The sequence below is a fragment of the Rhodnius prolixus genome, unplaced genomic scaffold (assembly GCF_049639745.1).
Source record: "Rhodnius prolixus isolate KJV_2025 unplaced genomic scaffold, Rpr scaffold_9, whole genome shotgun sequence".
NCBI classification, from domain to species: Eukaryota; Metazoa; Arthropoda; class Insecta; order Hemiptera; family Reduviidae; genus Rhodnius; species Rhodnius prolixus.
In genome coordinates this window covers 2,528,749-2,550,462 of record NW_027411604.1, presented here as the reverse complement: position 1 = coordinate 2,550,462, position 21,714 = coordinate 2,528,749, and the positions used below count along the sequence as shown (strand labels likewise).

Below are 21,714 nucleotides of genomic sequence, written 5' to 3'. Positions count from 1 at the left end.
CTGGCGTCCTTATACACTCTGATTGCTTTGGGGCAGCTTCTATTGTTCTGGGCCCTATCTGGCCATAGTCCTTCTAACAGAATTGGCTTAAACTGGATCACGAGTAGAGTAACGTCATGAATAGAGTGAAGATTGAATGCTCAGTGAGTGAATGCAATGCCTGAATGCGATTGAGTGTCCCAAGCGGTGGTCTGGCGTCCTTTGATACTCTGATTGCTTTGGGCAGCTTCTATTGTTCTGAGGCCTACCTGGGCTTTAACCCTTTTCAGCCTCTTTTTCTATCTTTGGAATTTTCTAACACAGTTACTAACATATATATGAAGCGGTGAGATTAAAAAGGAAAACATTCCACTTTTTTGACAAAATGAGTTGAAATATACATTTTGTTGTTTATACCTAAACGCATCTGTTGAGGTAAAGAAAGCAAAAATCCCTCCACATTCTAATGCCATAACAAGCCCTTAAATATTTGACTGAGATTAAGAAAGAAAATGTTCCTGGAATGTTTTCCTTTTAAACCTCAATGGGGAGTTTTGAGAATGTTTGGCCACCAGGGCGCTTAGCATTAGCTCAAATGTTATTGTACTATGAATAGGCACCGCCTTCCAGCGCGACAGTCGCTGCCTGTGGGTCGCTGAGTGAGGTGCATACAACGTGTTCGTCGCATTACCGTTTCTCTCAAGATGACTGAACGTGTTGAGCAAAGGCACTGCATCAATTTAGTCAAAAGCTTGGTGATTCTCAAAGCGAAACAATTCGTAAGATTCAGCTGGTGTTTGGAGACGAAGCGATGGGTGAAACACATTAAAATTAAGGAGTGGTTCAACTGCTTCAAAAATTGACACATATCAGCGGAGAGTGACCAAGTTGTTGTCCCCGGAACAAAAGGACCTCCGTTTTGAAGTTGCACTTACTCCAACCTCTTGGGCAATCTCCCGCACGGTCAAGCGACGATCTGCCATCACCAAATTTCGCACAGTCTCAACAACGGCTGCACTCCGAGCAGTTTAGGGTCTGCCAGAACGATGGTCACTCTCCGCTGATGTGCGGCCATTTGTGAAACGGTTGAACCACTCCTTAATTTGTGTTTCACCCATCGCTTCGACTTCAAACACCAGCTGAATCTTACGAATTGTTTCGCTTTGAGAATCACCAATCTTTTGACAAAGTTTGATGGTTCAGTCATCTTGAGCGAATCGGTAATGCGACGAACACGTTGTGTAGCACCACACTCAGCGACCACAGGCAGCGACTGACGCGCTGGAAGGTGGTGACAAAATTCACAGATGCGCATGAAGGTGTCTTCCTTTACTGAGTACAGTGGCGCCGCGCTATCGTCTTTATGTTGCGAGGGAAAAATAAAGGTCGGATACTTTTTAGACAGGCCTCGAATATCTAAAAACGTTTGTAATACTTTCATAGTTTATGTCAATAAATAGTGGAAATTTGAAAAACACAACAAAGGTGGTTATTTGGTTTTTCTATCCTTTTTTTGTACTGAGATTAAAAAGGAAAACATTCCCACAGTTTTATTTGCCTCTCAGGGTAAAACTATTGAATATAACCCAAAAACACTTACACAGTACTGTTACCATAGTTATAATGAACAAATTTGCAATTTTACATTTTAGCCTTAAAGCTATAGTTTGCTTGCTATGAAGTTTTTTTCTATTCCCCAAAAATTAGGTCAGTGGGAATGTTTTCCTTTTTAATCTCACCGCTTCATTATTTATGTACGAGGGTCGTTTGAAAAGTCCGTGCAAAAATAAAACCTACTTAATTTTTTGGGGTAAACCTTTTTTATTTTTCAACATAGTCTCCTTTTAGGCTTATACACTTCGTCCAACGCTGCTCTAGTTTGTTGATCCCTTCCGAATAATAGGATTTGTCCAAGTCTGAAAAATAGCCATTCGTTTCTGCAATCACCTCCTCGTTTGAATAAAATCTTTTTCCCGCCAGCCATTTCTTCATATTTGGGAACAAATAGTAGTCCGAGGGAGCCAAGTCTGGAGAATAGGGGGGATGTGAAACGAGTTGGAACCCTATTTCCATTAATTTTGCGACCACAACTGCTGAGGTGTGAGCTGGTGCGTTGTCGTGATGGAAAAGGACTTTTTTGTGGGCCAATCGTGGGCGTTTTTCTTGCAGCTCGGTTTTCAAACGGACCAATAACGATGAATAATATGCACCTGTAATAGTTTTACCCTTTTCCAGATAGTCGATGAGGATTATTCCTTGCGAATCCCAAAAGACAGTCGCCATAATCTTTCCGGCCGAAGGAACGATCTTCGCCTTTTTTGGCGCAGATTCCCCCCCCTTGGTAACCCATTGTTTAGATTGTTCTTTGGTCTCAGGAGTGTAGTGATGTATCCATGTTTCATTCACAATGACAAAACGACGCTTAAAGTCCTGCGGATTCTTCTGGAACAGCTGCAAACCGTCCTTGCAACACTTCACACAATTTCTTTTTTGGTCAAGCGTGAGCAATCGCGGCACCCATCTTGCGGATAGCTTTGTCATGTCCAAATGTTGATGCAAAATATTATTTACCCGTTCATTCGAGATGCACACAGCACTAGCAATCTCACGCACCTTCACTCTTCTGTCATCCATCACCATATCATGGATTTTATCAATGATTTCTGGAGTAGTAACCTCAACAGGGCGTCCAGAACGTTCAGCGTCACTTGTGCTCATATGGCCACTCCGAAAATTTTGAAACCACTTATAAACTGTTCTAATCGAAGGTGCAGAGTCACCATAATGTTTATCAAGCTTCTCTTTAGTCTCCTGAGGCGTTTTGCCTTTCATAAAGTAGTGTTTAATCAACACACGAAATTCTTTTTCGTCCATTTTTTGAAAATCACTCGACTTCCTCGATTCAAACGAATGCCAAACACAAAGAAATAGACCGATCTGGCTGAAACTTGGTGTGTGTTCTTCCAAGAGATGCTACTAACTAAACATAACCTCGATACGCACCAGTGGTGCTATCTCTCTGACTTTGCACGGACTTTTCAAACGACCCTCGTATGTACATATATGTACGTGAAGCTCTTCAATTTTCCTTAAAATAGAAAAATCATTAAATTTAGATTAAAAATTTTCTACTAAATATGAATATAAACAATCATTTTTTTGTTTAACTATAGTGTTACTTAGATACATCTGTGGACGTAAATAAATATTTTAACATTATGTAAGCACGTGGGAAAAAAGAGTGTATTTTTTTGTCCCAATGTTGTGTTCTGATTTTAGTTGAGAATTGATTTTTGTTATAAATTAATCAGAAAAAACTATGAAAGCTAGAACATTGGGCATAATCAGACAGGTTATCGCTTCTATTGTGCTGAGTATTTCCTTAATAATATTTGGCAACATGGTGGGATGGCCTTCACCGGTATTATTTGAAATCAGAGAACATGGCCGACCCATGAATCTAACCAAGATGGAGCAGTCTTTGATGGTATCCATAATTTATCTAGGTAATTTAATCTCACCTTTACCAATGGGATATCTAATGGATATGATTGGCAGAAAAACAGCCATACTGTCATTGTCGGTTGTACCAATTATTTCGTGGACATTGTTGATGTTTGCCCGTGATGTGATACGACTATGTATTGGAAGATTTTTGGCCGGCATATGGGCCGGAACTGTCATCACAATAGGGCCACTGTATTTAGCGGAAATAGCTGAACCAAAATTACGCGGTGCATTGAGCACGTTTGTACAGTTGAATGTTGGTATTGGCACAATGTTTGCATATGTTGTTGGAAGTTATGTTAATTATGACCAGTTGGCAGCCCTCTCCAACGTCTTTTCATTCATTTTTATACTTCTGTTTTGGAACATGCCAGAAAGTCCTTACTGGTTGACGATGAAAGATCGAGACGAAGAGGCTGCACTGTCGCTGGCATGGCTTAGAGGTGAACATGTGCATGTAACTAGGGTTGATATGTCAATCATGGAATTAAGTCTAGGCGTACACGAAGAGATGCAACATCCAAGAAATTTTAAAGATCTTGTGGCTACCAAAGGACATCGTAAAGCGTTGATAATTGTACAAGTGTTGGCTATGGCGCAACGTTGGTCCGGCATCAGTTCTATACTTGCTTATATGTCGATTACGATACCCGAAAGAAACTATGGACCACTAACAGTTAACCATTGTGTAATGGTGTTCGGTGGACTGTTAGTCTTGTTCGTACTGTTGTCCACGTATTTCGTTGATTGCTGGGGCCGAAAACCATTACTGCTCACTTCGTCCATTGGCTGTTCTTTAGGCACATTTTTAGTCGGCTTATGGTTTTACATGGATGATCATACTAATCTAGACGTATCAGATTATTACTGGATCCCTTTTGGAGGGATGTTAATCTACATTGTGTTCTTCTCCATTGGCCTTGGACCGATACCAACCACAGAACAAGGTGAATTGTTCTCGGCGAACGATCGGGCATTAGCTTCAGCGTTGACTTCTATGACACTAGCTTTATCGTCGTTTATATGCAATCTTATCTATTTACCTATTGCCGAATGTTTTGGTATGTTTGTAAATTATTTGATATTCACCGTCGTTTCCATTGGCACTGCAGTTTTTGTAAAGACTTATACGATTGAAACAAGAAGGAAAACATTGCATGCAATCCACGTAGAACTAGAAGAATGAAGCGACCGGAAATGAAATGTATCCGTAGTATTGTTAAATAAAGGAAAACTTTTGGGAAAACTTCCTTGACTTTTCATTCTAAAAATATTTATGTTTTTATTTATCCAGTGTTTCCAACTACAAATTTTGAAAACATATTTTAAGCCTAATTTTGGATGGTTTATAACACGTCAACAAGGAATACGCTTACTGGATTGACTGTTCATTAAGCCGAACTGATGGTCTGGTAAAACACTTTGTTGGGTTATTTCTGTTGGGAATGTAGCTTTTCCAATATTTTTCCTACTTGAGGAAGGAGGTTAATTGGTCTGTCGGAGCTAGGAAAATTGTTTGATTTTGGGATCATTATTGTTGAGGAATACTTGCTGAAAATGGGAAGGTAAGTGGTACGACAGATGGCGTTATGTACAATAGTCACGTTAGGTATTGTTAGAGATTTCCGGTAGAAGAAGGACGGTGGGCAGGATTATGTCATATCTGGGATTTTTATTTTTGGGGTGATTAAAGACGATAACCTGCGCCACTTGTTTGGTATGAAACATCGCAAAATGAAGGGGGGGGGGGAAATTGAATTTAGACAGGAGGAAAAATAGAAGTAAGTGCAGTTCAATTATGTACATTGCACTATATGTCTTGTATGGGTGCACACAATAAGTGCATAGATGAAATAGACAAACAAAATCAATAAATTTATGGTGAACCAAATAGATTTATAAATCTTTACTCAACATATCGTAAGGAGTGGGTTTAAAAGGGTAAACCTCAACAGGTAAGTGGCATTTGATGTAGTAAGATCATACATTACACTCAAATTGGTACTATACAAGCAGACTTACCATATCGCCCTTTTAAAAATGAGAAATTTTTTCCTAAATCCTGGAAAAATCGTACGTATTTTTAAATTAGATTTTCTATTTAACTGTGATGTTGTTACTAAGTTACAAATCTGTGAAGGTAAATATATGATTAATAAAAGAAAATGAATAAATATATATATAAAACAAAATAATTAATATTTTTGTAAGCAGGTAGAGTGTAATTTTATCTCTATATCATGGTTTTATTGGTATATAGAATCATTTGGTGACGTGATAAACGTTTATGCGAAGAGACGATGAAAGCAAGAACATTGGGCATAATCAGACAGATTACCGTTTCTATTGTGCTGAGTATTTCCTTAATAATATTTGGCAACATGGTGGGATGGGTTTCACCGGTATTACATGAAATCAGAGATTATGGCCGTCCCATGAATCTAACCAATGTGGAGCAGTCTTGGATGGTATCCACAATTTATTTAGGTAATTTAATCTCACCATTACCAATGGGATATTTAATGGATATGATTGGCAGAAAAACAGCCATACTGTCGTTGTCCGTTGTACCAATTATTTCGTGGACATTGTTGATGTTTGCCCGTGACGCGATACGACTATGTATTGGAAGATTTTTGGCCGGTATATGGGCCGGAACTGTCTTCACAATAGGGCCACTGTATTTAGCGGAAATAGCTGAACCAAGATTACGCGGTGCATTGAGCACGTTTGTACAGTTGAATATTGGTATTGGCTCAATGTTTGCATATGTTGTTGGAAGTTTTGTTAATTATGACCAGTTGGCAGCCCTGTCTAACGGCGTTACATTGCTTTTTATACTTCTTTTTTGGAACATGCCAGAAAGTCCTTACTGGTTGACGATGAAATATCGAGAGGAAGAGGCTGCAAGATCGCTGGCATGGCTTAGAGGTGAACATGTGCATGTAACTAGGGTTGGTGTGGAAATCCAGGAATTAAGTCTGGGAGTACACGAAGAGATGCAACATCCAAGAACTTTTAAAGATCTTGTGGCTACCAAAGGACATCGTAAAGCGTTGATAATTGTACAAGTGTTGGCTATGGCACAACGTTGGTCCGGCATCAGTTCTATAGTTGCTTTTATGTCGATTACAATAACCGAAAGAAACTATGGATTACTATCAGTTAACCATTGTGTAATGGTGTTCGGTGGTCTGTTGATCTTGTTCGTACTGTTGTCCACGTACTTCATTGATTGCTGGGGCCGAAAACCATTGCTGCTAACTTCCACCATTGGATGTTCTTTAGGCACATTTATAGTTAGTTTATGGTTTTACTTGGATGCTCATACTAATCTCGACCTATCAAATTATTTCTGGGGCCCCTTTGATGGGATGATAATCTACATTGTGTTCTTCTCCATTGGCCTTGGACCGATACTGACCACAAAACAAGGTGAATTGTTCTCGGCGAACGATCGGGCATTAGCTTCAGCGTTGACTTCTATGACTCTAGCTTTGTCATCTTTTGCAAGCACTCTTATCTATTTACCTATGGCCGAAAGTTTTGGTATGTTTGTAAATTATTTGATATTCACCGTCGTTTCCATTGGCACTGCAGTTTTTGTAAAGACTTATACGATCGAAACAAAATCGAAAACATTGCATGAAATCCACCAAGAACTGGATAAGAACAATGATCCAACCGGAAATGAAATGTATCCGTAGTATTGTTAAATAAAGGAAAACTTTTGGGATAACTCCCTTGACTTTCTCATTCTAAAAGTATTTATGTTTTAATTTATCTAGGTTTTCAAGCTACAAATTATGAAAACATATTTTAAGCTAATTAAGGTTAGTTTATAAACAGTCAACAAGGAATACGCTTACTGGATTGACTGGCCCTTAAGCCCTACTGATGGTCTGGTGAAGCACTTTGTTGGGCTATTTCTGTTGGGAATGTAGCTTTTCCTATATTTTTCCTATTTGAGGAAGAAGAGTAATTGGTCGGTCGGAACTAGGAAAATTGTTTTGTTTGTTTGATTTTGGGATCATTATTGTTGAGGAATACTTCCTGTAAATGGGAAGGTAAGTGGTACGACAGATGGCGTTATGTACAATAGGCACTTTAGGTATTGTTAGAGATTTCCGGTAGGCAGGAATAGGTCATATCTGGGACTTTTATTTTTAGGGTGATTAAAGATTCAAGATTTTGGGGTGAGGCAGGAAGGGATAACGGTACACTTCTTTGAGCTGTCCGTCAAGATGTGCAGAGTAGACTGTCGAAAGATGTGGCGCTTTCTCATCATCGGATTTTGTCCACGATCCGACAGCATGTTGCACTAGATGAAGGACGATTTTATACTTAAGTATCCTTCTCGTGACTGTCGAGTGATAGTAGTCTTAACTCGTTAGAGATTTTTTGTGTTGCTTGATAAAGTTTTTAATTCGTTAGTAAGTTGTGTGGTGAGTTGATTGAGAGTTAGTGGTTATTGCTTCTTTTGGTATTGTGTTTATTGTTTACTTTAGTCTGCCCTATGCGTTGTTCTATTGATTCAATCAAATGACCACTCAATCAATCAAATTTTCCTAAAATTTACTAGGACATTTACGATGAATGTCAATTGTGGGAATAACTGGACTATGATCTGAGGATGTCATTTAGTGTAGGACTCAATATTAGAACAAATAAGGTAACCAAGCAGAAGGTTCCTCATATCTGCGTGGTGAGTTTGTTGATGTATGGTAATATACATTGTATATCTCCTTAACAAAAACTTACAGTTTAAAAAGTTAAGTATAAGGGTTGATTAAACGCCAAAAGGTACACAAATCAGCAAGTACCCAACATTTCATTCAAGCTTAGTTGATATAATTTAAGTAATTTTGCTGCATTAACTTTTCCTTCACATTTTTTAGAATTTATTAGATGCCACAGATGCTGGCCAGTTCGTTCATAATATTATTTGGTTATAATCATGATAAAATGTATATTATATCTTCGTTTTTAAATAGGTACTTTATTTTAACTCTATTCCAAATTATTCTTCTGATTTATCTTTAATATGCCCTTTATTCTGAAGTGGTCACATCTTATACATGCATGTTAAAGTAGAAAAAGACAAAGTTAGAGTCGGCTACTGTTTAAATTTGAATCACGGAGGATTTAAAACCATATTTCAGACTTGAATACATTGTATATTATATGTGTATAATTATGTATACATATTAACTGAGACATGTTGAACCACGGAAAGGAGATATAAGTAGCTGTTAATTAAAAGATAGGAGCCGATAATTAGATTAGATTAGGGAGGCTGAAGGGTTGAATAGAATAAAAGATAATATTATTGGCTAAGAGTTTAGTGGCTAGCATTATCCCTAACTTAGAAACTAACTAGGGTAAACTATTTGTAAAAGAATTGGCTAAACTGAATGTCGGAGTAGAGTAACGCCGAAAAGAGAGTGTAAGAATGAATCCTGAGGGAGTGAATGCAATGCCTGAATGCGATTGAGAGTCCCGAGCGGTGGTCTGGCGTCCTTATACACTCTGATTGCTTTGGGCAGCTTCTATTGTTCTGAGCCCAACCTGGACATAACCCTTCTAAAAGAATTGGCCTAAACTAGATCACGAGTAGAGTAACGCCGAAAAGTGAGTAAGAATGAATCCTCAGGGAGTGAATGCAATGCCCTGAATGCGATTGAGTGTCCCAAGCGATGGTCTGGCGTCCTTATATACTCTGATTGCTTGGGGCACCCTTTATTTTTCTGAGCCAATTACATAACGTATTGTAACGAAGTTGACCTGGGCGGTGAAGAAAGGCCTAGATTGTTCTAGAGGTTGAACGACCAAAGTCAGTAACAGGCCGCCACTGCATAAACAAAAGGGGCGGTATCTACTTGTGGCAGAAAAGAAAGGCCTAGATTGTTCTAGGGGTTAAGCGACTAAAGCCGGTAACAGGCCACCACTGTGTAGACAAAAGGGCCGGTCTTTATTGAACTAGAAAGGAAAGGGCTAGATTGTTCAAGGAGTTAGTGACCTGTGTAAAAGCCAGCTAAGAGAAAGGCCTCAGTTGGGGTGGTGGCATATGTGTTTCCCAGCCTGTGATTGACAGGTGAGAGGGAGACAGACGGAGTTGGAGAGAGACGGAGAATGGGAGGAGGTGGCTCACAGCTGAGGTGGTGGCAGTATGTTTTCTCCAGCCAATGAACATCAGGAGGGCGTGGAAACTTATGCTCAGAGAGTTGGAGGAGGGCAGTTCCAGTTGGAGGGAGGCACGCAGTTAAAAGGAGGCCGACACAGCTGGAGAAGTCAGTGTTAATCGAGTTTCAAGCAAGTTTTAAGGAGTTATTAGAGTTTATAGTCAAGTTTATGAGTTAGTCTTGGAGAGTCAGTGTTGCGGAGTGCTTCAGTAGTAGCTAGTTGGGCAATTAGTCAGTTGATGAGTAGAGCTGTGTTAGTGTAGCTGAGACTAGTGCAATTCGGTGCAGTGCGGACCAGTGGTCAGTCGGGGAACAGTTTTGTGGCGTTACGTAGTGAGTAAGTAACAGTAAACTGTTGTGACTGTTGTAAATGGTGACTGTAATGAATAGCGTTAGTTGCTTGTAAATGTTAATGTGAGTAATGTTAACGTGTTAATAAATCAGGTTATTACTTACAACTTTAGCGAGTTTTATTATTTAATCAAACCCACATATTTAATAACTAGTGGCAGGCACTAGTTGTGTAAGTAAAGTTTTTTTTGGGGGGAAAAACTTTACAGTATGTTATTCTCTTCCTCCACATTAAAGTTTCTCACTGCCAATCCACCAGTACTGATACCTGTAGTAAGATAGTATTTTCATTGTAGATCGTAGGCGGTCCCTATGCGCGCACTGGAGGAGGTATTAGTGCAAGTTCCTTCTAGTTTTAGTCCACTTTGCTTTGCGAGGATGTGGCATTCATGATGACTGGATTGTCACTGGCCTCATTTATGCCATTACTATGGCCGGGAAATATGACATCTCCTATATTTCTGCATTTTGAGTATGGAAACTCGGAAGTCGTTCAAAAGAATTATCTTGATTGGTTTGCTTAATTTATAGCCAGCGGTTTGTATCCTCTTTTTTGAGTGCATTGAACTGGATGACTCAATCTTGGTGTGTAACATCGCAAAATTAAGGGGAAAAAAATAGAATCTACATAGGTGGGTGGAGAAATAGAAGTATTAGAGAAATCAAAGCAAGTGCAGTTCCATTACATTGCACTATATGTCTTGTATGGGTGCACACAATAAGTGCATAGATGAAATAGACAAACAAAATCAATAAATTTATCGTGAACCAAATAGATTTATAAATCTGCACTCATCATATCGTATTGAGTGGGTTTAAAAGGGTAAACCTCAACAGGTAAGTGCCAATTCTCTTAAAATTTGACACTTTCACTTAAATTATACTTGATGTAGTAAGATCATACATTACACTCAAATTGGTACTATACAAGTAGACTTACCATATTTCCCTTTCAAAACTCGGAGAAAATTTTTCCAAAATCATATTTCTATTTAACTGTGATGTTGTTACTAAGTTACAAATCTGTGAAGGTAAATATATGATTAATAAAAGAAAATGAATAAATATATATATAAAACAAAATAATTAATATTTTTGTAAGCAGGTAAATAAAGTGTTGTAATTTTTCCTCTATACATTGGCTATAATAGTATAAAGAATTGTTTGGTGACGTGATAAACGTTTATGCGAAGAGACGATGAAAGCAACAACATTGGGCATAATCAGACAGGTTATCGCGTCTGTTGTGCTGAGTATTTCCTTAATAATATTTGGCAACATGGTGGGATGGCCTTCGCCGGTATTACATGAAATCAGAAAACATGGCGAACCCATGAATCTAACCAATGTGGAGCAGTCTTTAATGGTATCCCTAATTTATCTAGGTAATTTAATCTCACCTTTACCAATGGGATATCTAATGGATATAATTGGCAGAAAAACAGCCATACTATCATTGTCCGTTGTACCAATTATTTCTTGGACATTGATATTGTTTGCCCGTGATGCGATGCGACTATGTATTGGAAGATTTTTGGCCGGCATATGGGCCGGAACTGTCATCACAATTGGGCCACTGTATTTAGCGGAAATAGCTGAACCAAGATTACGCGGTGCATTGAGCACGTTTGTACAGTTGAATGTTGGTATTGGTACAATGTTCGTATATGTTGTCGGGAATTATGTTGATTATGACCAGTTGGCAGCCCTCTCCAACGTCTTTGCATTCCTTTTTATACTTCTGTTTTGGAATATGCCAGAAAGTCCTTACTGGTTGTTGATGAAAGATCGTGACGAAGAGGCTGCACGATCGCTGGCATGGCTTAGAGGTGAACTTGTGCATGTAACTAGGGTTGAAGTGGAAATCCAGGATTTAAGTCTGGGCGTACACGAAGAGATGCAACATCCAAAAAATTTTAAAGATCTTGTGGCTACCAAAGGACATCGTAAAGCGTTGATAATTGTACAAGTGTTGGCTATGGCACAACGTTGGTCCGGTGTCAGTTCTGTACTTGCTTTTATATCGACCACGATACCCCGCAGAAGCTATGGAGCACTAAAGGTAAACGATTGTGTAATGGTGTTCGGTGGATTGTTGATCTTGTTCGTAATGTTGTCCACGTACTTCGTTGATTGCTGGGGCCGAAAACCATTGCTGCTCACTTCGTCCATTGGCTGTTCTTTAGGCACGTTTTTTGTCGGTTTATGGTTTTATTTGGATGCTCATACTAATCTAGACGTATCAGATGTTTACTGGATCCCCTTTGGAGGGATGATAATCTACATTGTGTTCTTCTCCATTGGCCTTGGACCGATACCGACCACAGTACAAGGTGAAATGTTCTCGGCGAACGATCGGGCATTAGCTTCAGCGTTGACTTCTATGTCGCTAGCTTTATCGTCGTTTATATGCAATCTTATCTATTTACCTATTGCCGAAGGTTTTGGTATGTTTGTAAATTATTGGATATTCACCATCGTTTCCATTGGCACTGCAGTTTTTGTAAAGACTTATACTATCGAAACAAAAAAGAAAACATTGCATGAAATCCAGGAAGAACTGGAACAATGAAGCGACCGGAAATTGAATGTATCCGTTAAAATACCTGTTGTATTGTTAAATAAAAATACAGTATTACAATAGTTAATAACTAAAGCCATTTTTGAAGATGTTCTTAATATCCATTTAAAGAATTACTCACTTTTCCAATTTCTCTTTTGGTTAATTCCATGGAAGGTTTTATAACATTTCTTGCAACAATCCAGATTGTGGCCTTCATGACAGGAAAAAAGCTCCTGTGATAGCAATAAACTTTGAAAGTTCAAGTACCGTGACTTGCCTTCCTTCTCTGGGTCTAGAGATATTAAATGCTAATGGAGGCCATTTAACTAGCAATATAATATGCTAATTTATTTTAACATTATTAAATTCCGAAGACAGCGCTTATTGTGGCCACATAATCGATTGATCGGTTTTTTATTGATTACTGCTTATTGGTGTGGTCATTTCCGCATTACTTTCCCTTATCTTTGGAAAGGGTGGGGGGGCGGAATAACTTAAATACGGAAGTGAAAGTTTTGTATTCCTTTGAACCGGAACATCACTGTGAACCTTATTTGCTTTGAGACTTTCTCTCGCTGTGGAAGCTCAACTTACTAATCTTCTGATCAAATCCTGTCAGACCGCTCAAGCTCTCTAAATCCTCGGATTTTCGCGCAGCTACCTCAGGCTATTTGTGCTTGTCCCTCTTCTAATACTTCTTTTACACTCTTCATATCCGGTGCTCATCCTGGTGAACAGTTCTTAGCATATGCATTATTGCTACAAACTAGGATCCTGTTACCGTATCCTCCTCCAAGTTCATATCAATGTTCAGCGAGACTGGCTAATCAGCCAGCTAATTGGACCATAAAATTCAGTCCTACTGAAAGCAGAAAATTTCACCATCATTCTCTCGTTTCAATTCTGGAACTAACATACCGACTGTCAGCCAAGTAAAATTCCTAGTTCTCGAAAAAGACACATAGGATCCAAACAGAAGATTTAGCAAGACTTCTTCTTTTTTAGATATCTTAACATCCGATCGAAGTTCTTACTTGAAAACGGAAGATCTCTAACAGCTGTTATAAAAACCACTTTGGGCTAAGTTTTCTACTTGAACCAAGCACACCATCCTTTCAGATGATATTTCTTGGGTGGGGGGAAGGAAATCACTAAGGCCTTGGATCTAATAAATAAAGCTTTAATTCTTCTTATTGATCTCAAAAATTACGTACTTTTGAGACACGACTACATGACCAACCATTTCAACAAGCTTTCGCTTCACTCAAACCCCTTAAGGCTGGAAACATAGTGGAGCGGCGAGCAAAGCGGCGAAAACAAACACAAGTTAACATATTGGGCCGCGCATAGTAGAGAGCAAAGCGAAGATAGAGCAACGCTATCTCTAGAGAGTAGAGCAACGTGTTATGACATGTTTGATTTCTTCGCTCTCATCGCGCTCAATTTTTAAAGGTTATTGCTCATAGGTTATGGATATTGATACATTTATTGGTTTAGTTTGTTTAAAGAAACCTCTGTGGAACCATAATATTTGCGAAGCTACAATAGTTTTTAACAATTAATAATTAATAGTTAAAATTATTTAACAATTAGTAGTTAATGGAGAATTCAGGTAATTTTTGCTACATTTAATTTGGTTCTCAATCCCTTAATGCTAACTTTCATCTAAATACTAGGCAAAATTAAATTACATTTTCACGTCCTACTACTTCTGATCAGGACGAATTCTCCAATCCTTCTGCTGTAGCGTCATACTACTCCAGTTTTTCAGATGAACAACATTAATTTACGACAAATCATGGAGTAGTGATTTAATAAAATTATTGTTTTTTTTAAATAGACTAATTTCTTTTTATCTGCATATATTTCTATTTTGTTACCTTAAAGTAACTGCTAGGATTAATGGGGTTACACTGGGCTAGTATGTAATCAAATGTTGAAATAGATATTCTAAAATACGAATGAATCTTGCCAGGATGCTCCCGAAGTTGTTGATACAAGTCTGGAAGGACTGATATCCTTTCGTATTTTGTTTTTTTTTGGTTAAAACACATACAAATTTTTGGATTATCATTTAGCATGCACAAGGTCAAGGTGTAGCGCCACAGCCTCCCATATTATACCTCTCTCTCTCTCTCTCTCTCACTAGCTCTCAAAGAGGCGAAGGAGGAGGAGGAGTAAAACAAGAGGGATATGTCTTGTGACGTAGGACTTGCGTTCCTGGTGACGTTGGACAGGAGGTGCGCATGCATTAGCACCGGGACAAACATGTGACGTACACGATGCCCCCTCATCCATTTTTGGACAGTGTTAGGGATATGTCTTGTGACGTAGGAGATGCGTTCCTTGTGACGTAGGAGATCTGCATGGTCATGGGACAGGACAAACATGTGACGTACACGATGCCCCGTTCCACCCCTCATCCATTTTTAGACAGCATGCGGGGTATGCCTTGTGACGTAGGACTTGCGTTCCTTGTGACGTAGGACTTGCGTTCCTTGTGACGTAGGAGATGCGCTACAAGGAAAATACCTCTTATTATTTTGCATCATCGTGACGTATTGTGTCGTGATGTTGACGTCACACCCCTATCCCCTCATCCATCTGGACCACAAAATTAGGATGAGGGGTGTGCCTTGTGACGTCATTATGACGTCATGATGATGCAGGGGGCGTCATCACTTCCGGCGCAAAAATCCGTCTCAGAATCGGCCAAACTATACTAGTGATGGAATTCACCAAGTTCATGTCTAGTCCTGTTTATATCAAGGAACACTGCAGCTCCTGCTTCTAAGCTGCTGTAAATACCAAAATTTTCAAGGAAGAATTTTCATATAGAAATAGTTCCTCCATCTTGTTTCGCCGAAAGGAGAAACGCGTCTAAACTCGTCACTATGTGACTCTTTGCTCGCTGCTCGTCACTCTCTTTGATTTGAAGCAACTAGTATCGCTACTTTGCTCGCCGTTCCACTGTTTCCAGCCTAACAGTTCAGCTAGGAGACTGAAATACAGCTGACCTCAGGCTCATCATCTTCCTTCGAGGAACACCCTCCCCCAGACAGTAATCTGAAGCTCTAAGCAGAGTACGCCTCATCTCCTCTCTCGATTTCATCTTGAATTATATTTCACGAACGAAATTTACGTAAAACAATATAATGGCGACTAAATTTAACTACAAACAATTAACTTACTATTAATAATTCTTAACTAATACTGAGATAAGAGCAATTAACAGGATTTATCCAGTAATTAGCTTCATGAAGTGGGGATGAGAATGTAGTGGGAAGATAACATACCGGATGTAACATTACTGGAGAACAACTCGTTAAACTGAGAAGATAAAATATTCGACGATTCATATCGCTTTACTCTCCACTTATATCAAGTTCATACTTTGAAACTTGGCGAGCTTTTAAACTTTAAAGCTATTTAAATTCTAGAAAAATTCTTTTAGGCTACTTTTATTATTATTATCTGTTACTTGGGCTACTTGAAAGAAATCACAACCGGATATGTGCCTCGTTACAAAATAGATTTATAAGTTTTTTTCCTTTAAATCGTGGGGAACGATTCTAATGGTTTCCTTTAAAATACTTCGTGTGCTCAGCAAAATTCTTCAATCAATCTTCAGTTTTAGGAGGAGGAACGTTCCAGGGTATCACTCACTGATTTGCCATTTTAAGTATACTGAACGATTTGATCACCTAATTATTTTTAATAAGAATTAAAATTTAAGTGTTAGGCTTTGGACACACAGAAAGCGGTCAACGAACTCCGTCCGAGGCGGTCTAGTTGTATTACACAATGTTGCATCATCTCTGTCTCAAACAGAACGCGGTCTACCCTACCGCCGCGGGCTAGTCTTTGTCGTGACGTGACTTTGTTGTCTGGTAGTACAAAATTACAGACCGTCTTGCCACCTACGTAGTAAGTACGAAATAAAGATTCCAATGTTAAGAAACTTGATTACTCATTTTGACGTGAATACTTCTTTAAATTTGCTATCATATGGAGGCAGTCCAAAAAACCTAATGATAACAAAATCGGGGGATACAGTTTGGCATTATAGTTTCGAATCTATCGTCTACATCCAAAATTAAATTAGACCACTGAATAGCTAAAGGATCAAAGAATTCATTACGATAAGCGAGGTCTGTGGAGGGGGAAGCGCCGCCATTTTGAGATCATTTTGCTACGTATCGAGATTTGCAATTAGTAAAACTTTTGACTCGGAGAAGCTACGATGTTCGTTTAAGTTTTAATCGCCAGCTGTCGTCTCAATCTATCGATTGTATATAAAACGCTAGTGTAAAATAGTGACAGTGAATTTATATTAAGGTGTTGGAATAAAAAAAAAAAATATCAAAAATACATAATGTCGGCCTATACGCGTCGAAAAGCCAAAACCAAATACAGAGATCAGTATACGGTTTGGAAAGGGCTTCTCAAGAAAAATCGAATGGTAATAATAAAACACCATATGACCGAGTGAAGCTGTGCCGGGAATGTAAAAGAATGAATACGGCCGAGCGGATCAACGACGACGGTGTCAGTACATCTGCAGCTGCAGGCGGTTGAAATAATGCAAGTGGATGATGAAATCGCTTCTACATCGACAACGGACTGTATAGGCATAGATTGTGTTCGATCGTCGATTATGAAGACACATTGTTTCATCCCTAAATACATAAATAAAAATATTTTATATAAAAAATAACGGAGTTCCCCCCCCATTCTCGCGACATACGAAAATACTAGAAGAACCTATCTTCATGTGACTCCAGTTCGATACATAAGGCGGTGGTATTCCCCTAATTGTTCTCTCTTCTTATTGATTTCATGCACCCAACTTCGTCGAATTTTCCTCTTTTTGCTTTGCAAAGCTAATAGCAGAAGGAGTTGCTCTTCGTCCGAGCTCGTACTCAATATATAAAAAATTAAAACAAATAACAAAAACAAAAACGCACTACTACTTCTCAAGAAGAAAGCTACCAAACTGTGGACCGCTCTAACAAAGATATCGCGTCCTGTGTGACGTCCCCATATCCGGCAGACCACCGCGACAGACCGCTTTCTGTGTGCCCAAGGCCTAAGTTTACTGAATAAATGTTTGTGCAATTATTAAGTATGCGCTAATTCACTTTAATGTAACGTCGTTGTTTAATGTTAATGAGTTGCTATTAAAACAAAATATTACGTGACCGGAAATACAAATATCCAGACTGTTTTTTTCTTTTATATATATACTATTTCAGTTTCCCGTGATCATTTCCGTTTCAAAGAATTCAGCTGTTTCAGCAGCTGTTTATTTAGAATTGAAAATAATGCATTAATTATAAGTTAAGGAAGTATTTATTAAATTACGTCATAAAGTTAGCGTGTATTTTGCTCAATAACTCCTCCAAAAAAAAAGGAGTCTGGTGAGTGTTCAGATTTTGTTGGTGGTGGGGGTGGGGGCAAGACCAGTACTGCCGATGGAAAGATGGCAGTTTCGCTGCTGGGTACTTTCCTTTTTCAACAATTTGCCTGCGGTACTGTTACTATAGTAACGTATTCCAGTGTTGTAAGTTTTTATTTATGTGAATATATTATATAGTCCATGAATATATTGTGCTTTTTTTTTGTAATTATAAAAGATGATTGAAGCAGAAGGGCTGAACGCAAATAGACAAGCACTTTTGGCAGTTATAGCCGGCCTTCCGGTAATATCCCTGGGATGCATGTTCGGATGGCCTATAACTGTGAAGCATGAAATCACCTGCCACAACGATCCCATAAAGAACATAACTCTAATGCAGAACTCTTGGATGGTGGCTATATTTCATGTGGGCGCTTTTATCTCGCCAATGATTGTCACCAATCTCATGGACTATGTTGGACGTAAGCACACTCTATTGATTTTGACACTTCTACCATTGATGTCCTGGATAATACTCCTTTTTGCAAGTCACGTGAACATGTTTTACATTGGTCGATTTTTGGGTGGCTTATGGGGCGGTACGATTCCAATAGTTGCGCCAGTCTATATAGCAGAAGTCACCGGACCAAAATTGCGTGACTTCTTAACCACAGTTTTCTTAACCTCTACCTTGGCGGGAGTCTTTATTGATTTTGTTGGCGTGAATTATACGACCTACTGTGTACTGACAGCACTTGGCTTTTTAATAACCTTTTGTTTTGTGTTGTGTTTCTGGTTTATGCCGGCAAGTCCTGATTGGCTGGCGAAGAATGGCTATATTGATGAGGCCTCGGATTCATTGACATGGCTTAAAGGCAGTTATGTACCTTTAGACATGGTTGAACAAGAAATACTCAATTTAAATCTAGGCACATACGAAGCTACTCAAGATCTAAGCCATATTAAAGATTTTTTCTCAAATAAAGGTCGTCGCAGAGCGTTTATCACGCTTCAACTGTTGGCATTGGCGCAGACATGGTCCGGCATCGCTGAAATCGTGCCATTCATACATGCTATAGTGCCAGATAGTGCTGTTAAACCTTTTGAAACAATTCTATCTATAGAAGATTACAAACTAGTATTCGGAACTGTGATACTATTATTTACATTTCTTAACAAATATTGTATCAACTTTTGGAACCGGAAACTATTACTACAGATATCTATGGTCGGCGGTGGCATTGGTACTTTTTTCATTGGTCTTTGGAATTTCTTGAAACGTGAAAAAGATTTGTACGTTGATGAATATTCTTGGGTAATGGCTTTAGGACTCATAACCTACTTTTTGTGTATCATTATTGGTATTGGTACGCTTACGCAATTAAAGGAAATGTTCTCTGTGAACGATCGAATACTAATTGTTAGATGTACAGTCATGACTATTTCTCTAGCGTCGTGTATAAGTAATATGCTGTACTTGCCAATAAGTACATATTTTGGTTTATATTTCAATTTTTGGATATACACTATCTATTCAGCAATTTCTGCTGTTTTTGTACAACTGTACATGATCGAAACTAAAGGCAAAACTCTGCAAGAAATATATGAAGAATTAGAAAGCAAATAAATATGTAATGTAACGGAAATAAAATTGTTTAAAAAGTTGGTGGAAGTTATTTTTGAGTTTATCCAATATAAAAGAGATTTTATTTATTTCTAAAGAGGATGCTGCAGAGTGTAGCTACCGCAAGACTCGCAAAGCTGTGTTGTGGTACTGGGTTCGATTCCTGGTGGCTAGGCCTTGGGTTTCTTTGAGTGGTTAGTCACCTCCTCCACGTTCCTTAATTTGGAATTTGTCAGTTATGTAAAAATGTAAGCTGATGAATTAGTAGAACGTTTTGGTCGTACCCTAATGGTTGGCTGGGTTCTAAAAGTTTCTCAAATCATTAACGTTTCGGAAAACTCTTTAGGTTTTTTTTTCACGAGTTTGGGGCCTTCGACTTTGTTTAGGTGTTTATTATGCTGGATCACAGGCCAATATCAAGTTGATTACTGAAAGAGATTTGTTCGCCCAGCTGTTCCTTCTGGTAATAGAAAGGCTCCATTGAGTGCGTTACTACAAAAACCTGCGGCATCCTTTGAACTCCACCAATCTGCTGAGTTCACCTTCTACTCCCTTTTTCACCAGATGTCTCCCTATCTCCCTATTTCATCAAAGAAAACCTTTTGATCAAAGCTCTTTTCCTATTTTGTTTCCTTTACCAATCCATGTTAAACCACTTTCCATCAATCAGGTTTACCCGAGCCTTTATATTATGTGCCACGTTTGGCAAATGCGTTTATTTAAAATTATCTTTAAAAAGGAATTTTGATCCTTGAGTTACTGCTGACTTTACTCGAAGGACCAACTTAAAACATTAGATTTTAGCTTTCAGTGAGTTTATTTTATTTATTTTTTTTTTAAAGATATTTTTGTTCATGCACAGAAACCATTTCGAAAAAAGCTCCAGGCGCCAATAACAAATATGGATCCATTTTACTTTTAAAGCTTTATAGATACTGGATAAAGTTGTTAAGAAAAGATAAGTACAACAGGAAATTGAATTCAATCAAATGAGAAAAAAAGGAAAGGCTGTTTTCTTCTTTTTTGAATAAGGAAAAAGTTCTTGAAGACTTATTTTTTCAAACTAAAATGGCCGATTTTTGTGAGCCGTTAAAAATTAAACCGTTTCAATTTCGCCTCATGGTTAGATGGGAGAATAGCACACTTACCATCATTGTATCCATTATTACACTTTGTAAAATGTTACATTCTAAAAATAAACACCCCATTATTAAAATAAGAGTATTGCAGAATAACATTTTACACTTTAGAATATTGCCAATTTATACAACAGCACTACCTACCGGCAGTTTAGGATGAGCATTGTAATGGTGAATACAAAAATGGTAAATGTTACAACTCTAGGTACGTAGTAATAACAGAATTGGCTGAGTCTAAAGAAAGGTTTTTTTAGGTTATAAAAATCGAAATAAATACAAATTTATCTATTTTTGTTATTATCAACGTTTTTACTATTTACGTAATGGAAGCATATTTACATTTTAGCTACAGTGAGGGTCCGCCCTTTGTTAAGATATTACTACTTTATCATCGAGTTTTGATTTTCTTTTTTTATAGCACTACCAGCAGTCAGATTATCTTTCTAGGGTAGAGGATTGGTGGTTAGTCAGCCTCTACATTCTCCAAGGGTGATGCCAATAATGAGAAATATATATGTACGTCAGAAATATGTTATGGAATAAAAAATGGTGTACTGGTCGTTCTCAACGAGGTAAAGACAAAATACATGCAAACCTCGAGAGCTCAGTCGCGTGGAGAAGGAGAAATCCAGGTAAGCAATCACAGCTTCCCAACGTGCAGTGATTTTAAATATCTAGGGTCACTTGTTACAAACAATAATGACATAACCGCAGAAATAAAGGGCGAGAATAGCGGTAGGAAACAGATGCCTCTTCGCTATTCAAAAGGTTTTGCGGTTTAAGGATTTGTCCCGCAAGGCTAAGATAATAGCCTATAAAACGATAATCAGACCCATCGTCACATACGCCAGCGAAAAACCTGGGTGCTCAGCAAGGAAAGTGAAAAGATACTCGGGGTTTGGGAAAGAAAAATATTAAGAAAGATATTTGGCCCGAAGTGCGAGAATGGCCGTGACTGGAAAATCGAGAAA

General features: G+C 38.4%; 4 protein-coding genes across 6 annotated transcripts in view; all 4 read left to right on the top strand.

Moving 5' to 3' along the window:
- LOC141454074 (uncharacterized) overlaps nucleotides 1-21,714 on the top strand; it is a 387,314-nt gene that overhangs the window by 354,406 nt on the left and 11,194 nt on the right. The window lies entirely within an intron of this gene.
- LOC141454558 (facilitated trehalose transporter Tret1-like) lies at nucleotides 3,170-4,750 on the top strand. Its single transcript, XM_074128928.1, has one exon. It carries the CDS (start codon nucleotides 3,299-3,301, stop codon nucleotides 4,670-4,672), a length of 1,374 nt encoding a protein of 457 aa, XP_073985029.1. The 5' UTR covers nucleotides 3,170-3,298; the 3' UTR covers nucleotides 4,673-4,750.
- LOC141454046 (trehalose transporter 1-like) lies at nucleotides 5,648-12,670 on the top strand. The gene is made up of 2 exons (XM_074127828.1): nucleotides 5,648-7,189; nucleotides 11,190-12,670. The coding sequence occupies exons 1-2, from the start codon at nucleotides 5,787-5,789 to the stop codon at nucleotides 12,589-12,591; spliced, it is 2,805 nt and encodes a 934-aa protein (XP_073983929.1). The 5' UTR covers nucleotides 5,648-5,786; the 3' UTR covers nucleotides 12,592-12,670.
- On the top strand, nucleotides 16,095-19,968 carry LOC141454001 (facilitated trehalose transporter Tret1-like). Its single transcript, XM_074127722.1, has one exon. It carries the CDS (start codon nucleotides 18,219-18,221, stop codon nucleotides 19,605-19,607), a length of 1,389 nt encoding a protein of 462 aa, XP_073983823.1. The 5' UTR covers nucleotides 16,095-18,218; the 3' UTR covers nucleotides 19,608-19,968.